This window comes from Nicotiana tomentosiformis, chromosome 4, assembly GCF_000390325.3.
Source record: "Nicotiana tomentosiformis chromosome 4, ASM39032v3, whole genome shotgun sequence".
Lineage (NCBI taxonomy): Eukaryota > Viridiplantae > Streptophyta > Magnoliopsida > Solanales > Solanaceae > Nicotiana > Nicotiana tomentosiformis.
Window position 1 is genome coordinate 48825013 of NC_090815.1, and position 12408 is coordinate 48837420.

The window sequence follows — 12408 nt, forward strand, 5'->3', positions numbered from 1 at the left end:
ATAAAGGTTATCTGAGTTACTTATAGAACTAATTGAAACATCTGAGGATGTAAGCAATGAAAAGGAATGACTGTCTAAAGATTGTGTGATTTTGAAGGCTAAGTGCAAAAATCTGGAACTTAGGGTTAGTGAAACTGTAAGTAAAAACACTGTGTTAAAGAACCAGGTTCATGCACTTGATTCAACTATCCTAGAGCTTAGATCTGAAAATCTAAAACTGAAATTAGGAACAGGTAAAAGGATAGCTGATCACACACAACTCACTCTAGAAGAAAACGTAGGTAAAATTAAAGATGAACTGTATAAAAGGGATGAGCAGGTAAGAATTCTAAAGGAGGATTTAAGCAAGGTGAAGAATGAGCCTGACAGAACTTGCAAATGGAACAGGTCCTCCGATGCATTTTCATTGCTACAAGAATATCATAGTAGCAACAGAAGAGGACTTGGCTTTGGGAACCTGGCACCTAAATGGAATCCTAAAAGCAAGTACCTCACACTTCCTGAGAACAAGATTTGCACATTCCGTGGTAAAACAGGTCACTATAAAAGTGAATGCACTGCAAAAGAAAAGGCAATCCAAAAGAACAAAGAATTTGTTCAACGGAAAAATAGGCTACCAAGTTGGGCTAAAAATAATTTAATTAATCCTTTTGCCAATAGAAAGGGACCCAAACTAGTTTGGGTTCCTAAGACTAATCCCTGATTTCCTTTTGCAGGTCCAAGTGAAGGGGATCAGCCAAATATGGTACATTAATAGTGGCTGCTCAAAGCATAAGACATGAAGCAAGAACCAGTTCCTTTCACTTGAGGACCTCAAAGGAGGAAATATCTCCTTTGGAAATGGGAAGAAATGTGAGATCATTGGGGTTGGAAAGGTAGGTAAGACTGATTCTCACTCTATTGAGAATGTCTACTTGATAGATGGACTAAAGTACAGTCTAATAAGTGTATCACAATTATGTGATAGAGGTAGCATGGTAGCATTCACCTCTACCAAATGCTTTGTGATTAATCTTACCACTGACAAGATTGTTTTGCAGGGAAAAAGAGTGAACAATATATATGTTGTAAATCTGTCCACACTTTTAGAAAATGAACTCACTTGCTTAAGTGTGTTGGATAATGATCCCCTCCTTTGGCACAAGAGACTTGGACATGCCAGTCTGAGTCAACTCAACAAATTAGTCTCCAAGGATCTGGTGATAGGGATGCCTAACATCAAGTTCAAGGAAGATAAAATTTGTGAGGCTTGTGCAAGGGGGAAGCAGGTAAGATCCTCTTTTAAATGCAAGAAAATGGTAAGCACCACCAGGACGATGGAACTGGTCCATATGGATCTTTGTGGTCCAATAAAAATATTAAACAGAGGTGGTAAAAGATATGTGATGGTGCTTGTTGATGATTATTCTAGGTTTACTTGGACAATGTTTTTAACATCTAAAGATGAAGAATTTGACATGTTTACCTATTTTGTTAGAAAAACTCAGAAACAACTAGGTAATCAACTTGCATCAATCAGGTATGATCATGGCACTGAATTTGAGAATGCTAAATTTGCTGAATTTTGTGATGAGCATGGCATAGATCATAATTTCTCTTCTCCTAGGACTCCACAACAAAATGGAGTAGTTGAAAGAAATAATAGGACACTTGAAGATATGGCTAGGACTATGCTTCTTTCTAGTAAACTGCCCCATAGCTTCTGGGCAGAAGCTGTAAAAATTGCATGCTATATCATAAATAGGTGCATGACTAGACCTCTTGTAGAGAAGACTCCCTATGAGTTACTTAAAGGGAGAAAACCAAACATATCCCACCTTAGAGCATTTGGATGCAACTGCTTTGTGCACAATAATGGTAAAGACTCCCTAGGTAAGTTTGATCCCATAAGTGATGAGGGAGTATTCTTGGGATATTCTTCACATAGTAAAGCTTATAAGGTCTATAACAAAAGAACTATGTGTGTAGAAGAAAGTGTTCATGTGGTTTTTGATGAAACTAACATTCTTTCTAAGAGACAGGAACATGATGATGAAGCAGTTGGGCTGGTAAAAAACTCAAATGAATCCATAGCCCAGACTGAAGCTGCACTAGAGGAAGGAACAGGAGATGGAACATGTCCTTCCACCCAGGGCAACATGACAGGGGGAATAGAACAAAGAGGAAATGATCCTCAAACCTCAAAGGAACCTGTCCATGAACCTGTTCCTCAGCAACACAACATTGAAGGAACATAAAAGGGAAACCAACTGGTTGTGAAATCTTACAAGTATCAGAGTTCTCATCCCATTGAGAACATAATTACTGATCTAACCTCTGGAATCAAAACCAGATTTTCATTAAAGAATCTTTGTGCTTTTGATGCTTTCTTATCTCTTATTAAACCTAAAAATGTTGCTGAGGCTTTGCAGGATGCAGACTAGGTAAATGCAATACAAGATGAACTCAACTAATTTGAAAGAAGTCAAGTTTGGCATCTGTTACCAAGACCCAAGGACAGATCAGTAATTGGCACAAAATGGATAGAAACAAACTTGATGAAGATGGAACAATTACAAGGAACATGGCAAGATTGGTGGTTCAAGGATATAGCCAAGAGGAGGGCATAGACTATGATGAAACCTTTGCTCCAGTTGCAAGGTTGGAAGCAATAAGACTCCTCATAGCTTTTGCTGCTTACATGGAATTCACTCTTCACTAGATGGATGTTAAGAGTGCCTTCCTCAATGGCTATCTAAAAGAAGAAGTATTTGTTAAGCAACCTCCGGACTTTGAAAGAGAGGAATGTCGTGATCACGTGTATAAGCTTGACAAGGCACTATATGGGCTCAAGCAGGCTCCAAGAGCATGGTATGAAAGACTATCAAAATATTTGCTTGAGCATGACTACAAGAGGTAAAATTGACAATACTTTGTTCTTGAAAGAAAAAGGTAAATATCTCTTGGTAGTTCAAATATATGTTGATGATATAATCTTTGGAGAAACTACTGATAAGTTAAGTAAAGAATTTGCTAAACTAATAGGGAGTGAATTTGAAATGAGCATGATGGGTGGGTTTAATTTCTTTTTAAGCTTACAAATTAAACAAAATTCAAATGGAACTATGATCCATCAGCATAAGTATGTAAAAGAGTTGCTTAAAAGGTTTAAAATGGAAGATTCCAAAGAAATTGACACTCCTATTGCAACAACTACAAAGTTGGATATAGATGAACCTGGTTCATCTGTTGATCAAAAGTTGTATAGGGGAATGATTGGCTCATTGTTGTATCTTACTGCTAGCAGACCTGACATTATTTTCAGTATAGGCCTTTGTGCAAGATTTCAAGTGAATCCAAAGGAGTCTCATTTGACTGTTGTCAAAAGGATTTTGAGATACCTAAAAGGCACCACTGACCTGTGTCTATGGTATCTAAAAGGTAGTATTTTAGTGGGATATGCCGATGCTGATTATGCAGGTTTTCTTGTGGATAGAAAGAGCACCTCAGGTATGGCATACTTTCTTGGCTCATGTCTCGTGTCTTGGGCCACCAAAAAGCAAAATTCTATGGCCTTATCTACTGCTGAAGCTGAGTATGTTGTTGCTGCCTCATGTTGTGCTCAATTGTTGTGGATCAAACAGCAATTAATAAACTTTGGAATTGATGTTGGTTGTATCCCCATCTTTTGTGATAACACTAGTGCAATTAGTATGGCCAAGAACCCGGTACATCACAAGAGAACTAAGCACATAGATGTTAGGCATCACTTTTTGAGGGACAACTATGAAAAGGGTTTGATCACTATGGAATTTTGTGCTACTGACAAGCAAATAGCTGACATCTTCACAAAAACTCTAAGTAGATACCACTTTGAAAGGAACATGTTAGAATTAGGATGATTAAGATCACCTAAAAGGACCAAGTCAAATTCACAATTGAAGAAAAAAAATTTTGGTTAGAATTTCTGTAAATTTTGTACATAATTAGATTAGATCTTGCTGAGTCTCATACTTTCAATAGTATACTCTTGTGTCATGTGATAAAATGACTCATTAATCTCTAATGATATTTTCTCTATTTTCTCAGTAAAGAACCTGGTTCATCAAGATCACTCGGTATATTTTCTACATAATTATATCTGGATCATGATTAAAAGCAGAGTCCCGTTTAATCCAAAAATATTTTTTGGACTTATCCGTTATAAGTGAACCAGTTCCGTTCAAAAGAGTCCTAACTGAATTGAATTGCCTAGATTCTAGGGATAGACTCCAACGTCTTTTTAAAACTGAAATTCAGTTTGATTAGACTTCTGAAAAGCTGTCATTACCCCATTAATCACTTCTCTTTAAATTGTCAGGCTTAGTGTCTTCTTCACTTCATCTCTTTCAATCCGTCAAAATACTCTTCATCTCCCCTCATCTTCCAAACATAATCCAACTCTCTTTTCTTCCATACCCAAGCACAGAAATGACAAACACTCCTGAGAATACTTTATCACCACCACAAGAAACCACTTCCACATCCACAATGACCCTTTCCACCACCCCAACCTCTAAGAAAAGAGTAAAGATGCTTGCTCGCAAAGTTGTTGAGGGGAGAGAACAAATCAAGAAAATAAATGAAAAATTGAAAGCGGGTAGGGAAGAAGAACCCCAGAAATCTAATGAATCATTCAAATCTACTACTGAGGGGGAAGAAACTGTTTCTTCTGAAACTGAACAGGTATCTTCTGGCCCTATAGTTACTCCTGAAACAATTTCTAAAGTTGCTACAAATTTGGAGAATAGGTTTGTACTAGTAGGGTCTATGGCAGACATTGAAATTACTGAATCTGGAGGAGTTGGTGGTAAAAATGAAAAAGGAAAAGAAAAAGAGAGCAAGGGTGTTCGAAGTGCTGTGAGGGGAAAGGGTAAAAGAGTGGCTGATTCTTCACCCACTCTTGTCAGTCTAACAAAGATATAGGTACAATGGCTGTTTGGGTAGAGGAATCTGCTGGAATAGAGGAAATTGTGAAGAAAATAAGGGGAAGTGGGTCTGGCGAAGCTGCTAAAGGGTTAGTTCAACTTGGAAAAAATGTAGATGAACCTATTTCTTCTGAATAGGAAACCCTCGCAGACCTACTGAAAAGCGTGACTGAGAGTTATAATCCAAAGAAGAAAGGAAGTTTGAAGGCTAAAACCCTTGGCACTGCTAGGGCAAACATGAAAAGGAAGGTTGCCTCTTCTATCCCTGTTGAAATTCCTCCCACAAGAGGAAGTGCCACAAGAAGTCAGAAGAAGCAAAGTGAGGCTGAACTGAAGAAAGCCTTAGAAGAAAGTAAAAGAAAAGTTGATGTTAAGGGAAAGAAGAAGGTGAGTGAGCCTGTTGAGGCTGTTGAAATTGATTAGATAGACATGGTCCTTCGAGATGAAGATGAAACAGAAAAAGTGGAGGTTCTGACTCCCAAAGCTAAGAAAGCCAAGACTTCCACCAAGAAGTCTATTTCAAAGTCAAAGTCCGCTGAACCATCCACTTTGGGTAAAAGAACCAGGTCTGCTGTGAAATTAAGACAAGTAAAAATTGTGGAGGAAGAAGAATGGAGTGGAGAGGAAGAAGATGATTCTGACGCTGAGAAAGACAAGATGGCCAAGTTTGGCAAGAGAACAATTTTGAAAGGAAGACTCCTCAGGGACGTGGAGGGGGAAGGAATGATGTTGCTTTTAGAGAAGTTGCGGTTGCAAGGATAGAGGGACATGGTCCTTCAGTTGGATGGCAGTCTAGCCAGGAATGAAATTGTGGAGTTTATGGCCAATGGTGAGGTAAAAGATGGAAGGGTTACCAGTATGGTGAAAGGAGTGAAAGTCACCTTTGATGTGAAGAAGCTGAGAGAGATTCTGGGTGTACCTGTTGAAGGGTACAATAACTATAAGAAGCTCAAGTGGCCAAGCTTAGAAAATCTTCCTACTGCCCTTGCCATTACCAGAAAATTCAGTGACAATGAGGAGGAAATTGAGCCCAAGGCTGTCTATAAAAGTGAGATGAAGCCACCCCACAAAGTGCTGTTCGAATTTGTCAACAAGTGTGTTCTGCCAAGGCAGGAAAGGAGGCACATTGCAACATTCATGGACTTGGTCCTCATGAAGTGTTTGGACAGTGAGAGGCAGATTAATTGGTATGGGTTTATAATCCAACTTCTTGATAGGGTTCTAAATGGCACCAAGACTCATGCCATACCTATGACTTCATTGTCACAGCTGTGCTTGTACATCTCAAGGTACCTATGAAGAAGTAGGAGGTTGGTACAAGCAAGGATCATTTTAGGGAAAATACTCTGATTGCTTATGACTATGAAGTCCACACCAGTCCTAAAGAACCTGGTTCATCCAAGAAGGTATCAGTGAATAGCAAGGTGCGAGCCTTGTTACAAGAAAGTGGGGCTAAGGATGTTGAGATTGATAGGCTGAAGAAGAGGTTGGCAGAGGTGGAGACCGAGAGAGATGCTCTCAGAACTGAGCTGTCAAAGAAAAGGAGAAGAATGATGACATTCTTCAAGATATGCTGAAATTACTCCAAGCCAAAAACCAAGCACCTGGTCCTTCCCAGCCTTAAGCCTCCTAGCCTAGTATAGATCAACCAGTGACCCAGTTCGGGATATTTTTTTTTTTTTGCTCATGTTTTCAGTGTTTTTATTTCTTCTTATGCTTTGTGGTAGGATCTTGTCAACCATCAATGAAATTCACTGTCTTTTGCTCTAACTGTTTGTTTATATTTCTTTGATGGTTAATATCCTTAGCATGTTATATGATGATTAACCCATGATTGCATTTGAAGTAGCCTAGTGGCCATGAGTAAGTTTTAAAATCTGGTTATCTTACATATTTATGCAACTTTTCGATGATTCCAAAAGGGGAAAAAAGGTTGTTGCTTTACACTTTGAACAGTGATGTTTATAAACCTGATGAACCTAGTCCTTGATGATAAGTGATAAAAAGGAAAAATATTTCTAACATTATGTTGATGTTGAGCTAAGTTGAAACAAGGTCTAAACTTATGAAAAACACAGAGTTTGCCATCATCAAAAAGGGAGAATTTGTTGGCTCAAGTGAAGTTTTATTTTGAAGATTGACAAAGGACGCCCAGGCATGAACCAGGTCCATCCCCTGTGTACACAGACACAGGCAGATTCGAGCATGAGGAATGCACGTGAAGGAGATAAGCTTAACTTGTTATATCTAATATCTCCTGATTGAAAAGGCTGCATAATTGATAAGGAGAAGGACTCCTTACTCAAAGAGAACACTATCCAAGATAAATGACGAGTTAGAAGTTGAGGATAACTAGAACTCTTCCACCAAGGAAGAGTAGCATTAGAACTCTAGTTATTTCCAATTCTACTAACTCTATATATTGCAGGATGTTCTCATTCTACGGGCACGTACAAAAGCAGAAGTTAAATGTGAGTTGAGAGCAAAATAACAAGGTAATTTGCAAACAATTCTTGTGTGATTCAAGTGTGCGAACCTGAAGCTACATGAACCAGATAGAAGAACCAGTTCCAAGTGTCTGTCTTTTATTCTAGTTCAATTGTAATAGGTGATTTTTAATTTGTACCTTTCAGCTTTATCTAGAGGCAATTGTAATAGGTTCCTCTGAGTATTCAAGTTAGAGTTAACTTGAAGTTGTTGCAACAGTCAGAGGCTGGTTGTCACAACGGGATTAGAGTTAATCCTTAGGTTTACAAAGAGTTTTGTAAATGCTGTTTTGGCTCATTGATTTAGTAAAGTGTTGGGAAAAATCCTACTGAGTAGTAGGTCGAGGTTTTTGCACCTGTGTATGAGATATATGCATGATACATGTGTCGTAGAAGATTTTTTTTTAAACTCGATTTTAACTATGAATTTTGATACCAAATCATCTCCAATCTTCCTCAAATTTGTTATATTGACTCATATATATATTTCAATGAATTTCAACCATACCCATTGAAAAAGGTCTATTTTTGCTTAGATTTTTGATATATATATATATATATATATATATATATATATATATATATCATCTTTTTTGCTACCCCATTCATGAAATTTCCTTTCGTCTTCCATCTAATATTGTTGATTATGATTAAAAATATGGAAGGAGATTTTTGCGTGTGATTCTTGGAGAGAAAGAATCCTTATTTATTTGAGTTTTCAATTTTTGTATGTGCTTGGCTAGTTTTGGTAAGTCTATAATTAATGACTAGATGTTAGTAAGTTATGACTTATTTGAGATTTTTCCTTAATATTCCCATAAAAGAATACATATCAACGTGAATTGCAAGTTTTTATATAATGGTTGTAAGACAAATTAGGTTATGAGAGTGAATTTTGAGTCTTTAATGTTCAACAAACCCCACAAAGCGAATGAGGCAGACATGCGGATGAAATATGATGTGCGGTAATGCAATTATTAGCAACGACCACGTTCAGAAAAAGGTGCAAGAATCACACAAAAAGAATAAAATGAAAAAAAAATGGATTGAGATGGTTTGGTCATGTCCTATATAAATCTACAAATGCACTAGTACGAAGGTGCGAAACCTTGGCGGGCAAAGTTGTTTAGAAAGAATAAGATAGACCTAAAATCACACACTAAAAAGTTGTGTAGAAAGACATAATTTCTTAAAATTCATACAGACTTGGCAAAAAAATTGGACGCAACCGAAAAAAAAAAAATCTTCATATACAATACCATCTAGTTTATGTTTACTTTAGATCCTATATTTTTTTAGAGTCTTTTAGTTTAACCAAAAACATTTATGTCAGTAGAAATTATAGAAAACTTATATTGTTACTTTTATTTATTTATTTATTTATTTTACATAATATTAGATTCAGGGGCGGAGGCACAATGTCGGATACGGATTCGATCGAACCCAGTAATTTTTATTCATGCTTTGTATTTATCTTAAAATATTTATTGTATATGTATAGATACACAATTTATAACCCAGTAGCTTAAAAGAATTAAACGTCGAACACATAAGTTTCAAATTCTGGCTCCGTCTCTGATTAGATTAAGTCAACATATAGGAAGTGAGAATTTATATTGTTGCCAACTCCGAAGGCAATGGGCATAGTTTTTCTTTAAGTTTTAGTTAAACAACATTTGTATTGTCAAGATCTTGGCCAGCCAGGAAAGAGATAGGATCTTTACACAAATAACATACCGGATTCACTATTTATTTTTTCTAGCCGATATATATAAATTATATATTGATTATATACGATTATACACATACTATATATAAATTATACATATATTTTATATCCATCAATTTGAGTAGATAACGATTATTTAGGTTAATTCTTCCGTGGCATATGAATATATCCCGAAGATGCATCGAGATGAATGCACTGGTTTAGTGTTTAGACAGCAAGGCAAGTTTTGGCATGTATCATTAATCAAACAACTATTAAAAGTAAGAGAACTGATTAATAGCCTGACTGGCCAAGTTTTTCAAGAGGTCAAAAGTATTTTTTTTTTTCAAAAATATTTTTTTTTCTAACTTGAGGTATTTGGCCAAATTTTTTTGGGGAAAAAAGTATTTTTGGGAAGAAGCAGAAAAAATAGCTTCTTCCCAAAAGCAGAAGCAGTTTTAACTTTTTCTTCTTACCAAAAATACTCTTAACAAAATATAGTATATACCAAAATAACCGTTAAACCTAATATTTAGGATATTAATGTATAAATATTTCTTATTATTTTTAGGATAGCTTTCTAATATATAGTGTTTTAGGGATGAATGCTTTTATATTTGTTGAATAATTTTTAATATATTTAACTTATATTAAAAGAATTAAGTACTTTTAAATTTTATTTTCATATTTTACTTAAATAAAATAAAAAGATTTAATTATTGCATGTAATAATATTTTTTTAAGATTATTTATTTACTTATATATTAAGTATTAAGTAAATCTATTCATGTCCTTGTTCGTAATTTGATACTTAAAAACACTTTCTGAAAAGCTTGGTCAAACACAAATTATTGCTCAAAAGTATTTTTTAGAGTGATTAGCCAAACACAAATTGATTCTCTCCAAAAGTATTTTTTTCAAAAGCAGTTCTTAAAATAAGCTGATTTTTATAGCTCGCCAAATAGGCTATAAAACCAATATCCCACTACACACCTCCCAATTTCGCTGGCCCAAACAAGATCGACCCAAATCCTTAGAATAAGGGAACAAATTAAACATGTCTACCTCAAATCAGAACCAAATATTCCTTTTAGCAGACAAGATCTGGAATTTAATAAAAGATCGTATCTGTATTCATATAAAATCTGAATCCCAATATTTAATTCCAACCATCCTGGATATATTAATGAATAAATGTATTATTGATATATATAATGTTGGAATATAGTATATTACTTGTTGTCGTTTCGTAATGTCATGCAACAACAAATATAATCAATAAAAAAATTAAGGCACGGGATAAAATTATTATAAAAAGATAAATAAAGGATAAAATAAGATTATTTAATAATAAAGAAGGGAAAGATGAGAGACAAAAATAAAATAACGACGTGGGCACACCAAATCGGTGACAATTTTCGTTGTTACGTAACGACGAATTTAACGATACTTTACGTTAAAATTTAAGTAACAATGGAAAACAATAACATATTTAAAGTAACAATACGATTCACTGTTCCAATTAGTTAGGTAACTACTCATTTAAAAACATTAGTAAACCTTGTGTGAATAAAAAAGCAGAAAAAACTCATAAGCAAGGGACCTGTAGACATAAGTCAATATAGTGTTACAAATCTTGGCTGCTGCTCATTTTGAGTCGTCTTGTTGGTGAAACTAGTGATGTTGGCATGGATGAACCAGTGGAATGTGTGGATGAATCAGTAGAAAGAGACGATGAAAGAGTTGATGAGAGGTCAATTGAAGTAGGCGAATCATCACAAGATGTTTCTGCCAACTTTCTTTTGTTCATTGTTTTGGCTTCTCTTCTAAACTGATCTCCGCTGAACACTATGTAATTCTTTAATCGTTTTACATCTGACAGTTTCACCGGCTTCAATAGAAAATCATCAGCACCTTCTTCCAAACATCTGTTTTAACATTAAAATTAGTTTAGATCAAGAAAATGTCCAATCAATGTTGAGGCCAGTAGAGATATAAAATTATTCTCAATGAATAAATCTCTCTGACACAACAAATAGAATTACTTCTAATACATTATCATTTCTGAGCAGTTAGGTCTAAGCTTTATCTTATCCAAGTTATTTTTCTTCTTTTACCAAGTTTATAAACAACAAGCTAATGAAAGTACCTGTCAATTCGTGTCAAAACATTTTCAGATGACATAATCACAACAGGTATTTCCCTAAGCGATGAGCCCTGTTCAAACAAACAAATTAGCAAAACCCTTACAAACATCAAAGACAAAATTTAAATAGTAGTTTGAATAAGAACCTTAATCTTTTTGAGCAACTCGTAGCCAGTCATTCCAGGCATACAATAATCAGTAATTATCAGATCCACCTTCAAACCCTGATATATCAACCATATAAAAAAACAGTCAATAACAACAAACAAAAAATCAAAATCTTCAATTTTTCTTTTCTAAATTTTGCATAAAAATAATAACTTCTATATAGTATATGACTACAGTTGCTTACATTCAACCCAACAGAGGTCTCCTCTTCATCCAATCCAAGAAATTGCAAAGCTCTCCTCCCATTGTCCACAGTGGTTACTGCACAATTGAAACACACTCTTTTACTCATATTGATAAAAACGCAAGAACTGAATTGAAGGTAAAGGGGTTTGGATTTTCATTCAACCTCTGCAAGTTGTGATTTTGAGCAGCCGTTCAATAACTTTCCGGTCGACGAGATTATCATCGACAGCAAGAACATGAACTTCATCAGAATCCAAAGACGGGCATAAATTATCAAACTCCTCCATCTTCTCCGCCCTCCACCGCCGCGAAAATACTCCGTTCCTCGCCATGACACAAATATACTTCGGAAGAAGTGAAAAACAGAATTTTTAAGTGTATAGTCACAACTTGAAACCCAGAAATTTTCTAGGGAGAAGAAGTGAGAAAACAGTGCTGTTTGTTCATATTATACAGAAGGGGTGTTGTAATGTTTAAATGTTACTAGTAAAATGTTGTCTTCATATACGAATTACGATATCTTTTACTCTCTCTATATATATACTACTGTATATGAAAAAGAACGGAGTGTTCAAAATCAAATCTGGTGAAATCTACTTTTTAATGTTAATTAAGAGGGGAATAACGCTGAGATTCTGAAATCCACTTTTTATGTTCAAAATGATCTTGCCGTATCCTCGTGAGTTATTGACAACCTCATTTCGCGAGACGAGCATGGAGATTTTGTGGCTTCTATTTGAATCTGAAGAGGGAAATATATACTTCCTC

At 35.4% G+C, this 12408-nt stretch overlaps 1 protein-coding gene across 1 annotated transcript; it reads right to left on the reverse strand.

Annotated features, from left to right (window-relative positions):
- Positions 1-10616: 10616 nt before the first annotated feature.
- Positions 10617-12167, reverse strand: LOC104099129 (two-component response regulator ARR17-like). Its single transcript, XM_018771753.3, has 5 exons — positions 11804-12167; positions 11639-11715; positions 11433-11510; positions 11290-11357; positions 10617-11068 (listed from the first exon to the last, which is right to left on the reverse strand). Exons 1-5 carry the CDS (start codon positions 11970-11972, stop codon positions 10768-10770), a joined length of 693 nt encoding a protein of 230 aa, XP_018627269.1. The 5' UTR covers positions 11973-12167; the 3' UTR covers positions 10617-10767.
- Positions 12168-12408: the final 241 nt, after the last annotated feature.

Coding starts and splice junctions, on each gene's coding strand:
- LOC104099129 (XM_018771753.3), bottom strand. CDS start 11,972: ATGGCGAGGAACGGAGTATTTTCGCGGCGGTGGAGGGCGGAGAAGATG. Junction 11,716..11,803: donor CAAAATCACAACTTGCAGAG/GTTGAATGAAAA, acceptor TCAATTGTGCAG/TAACCACTGTGGACAATGGG. Junction 11,511..11,638: donor AGACCTCTGTTGGGTTGAAT/GTAAGCAACTGT, acceptor TTGATATATCAG/GGTTTGAAGGTGGATCTGAT.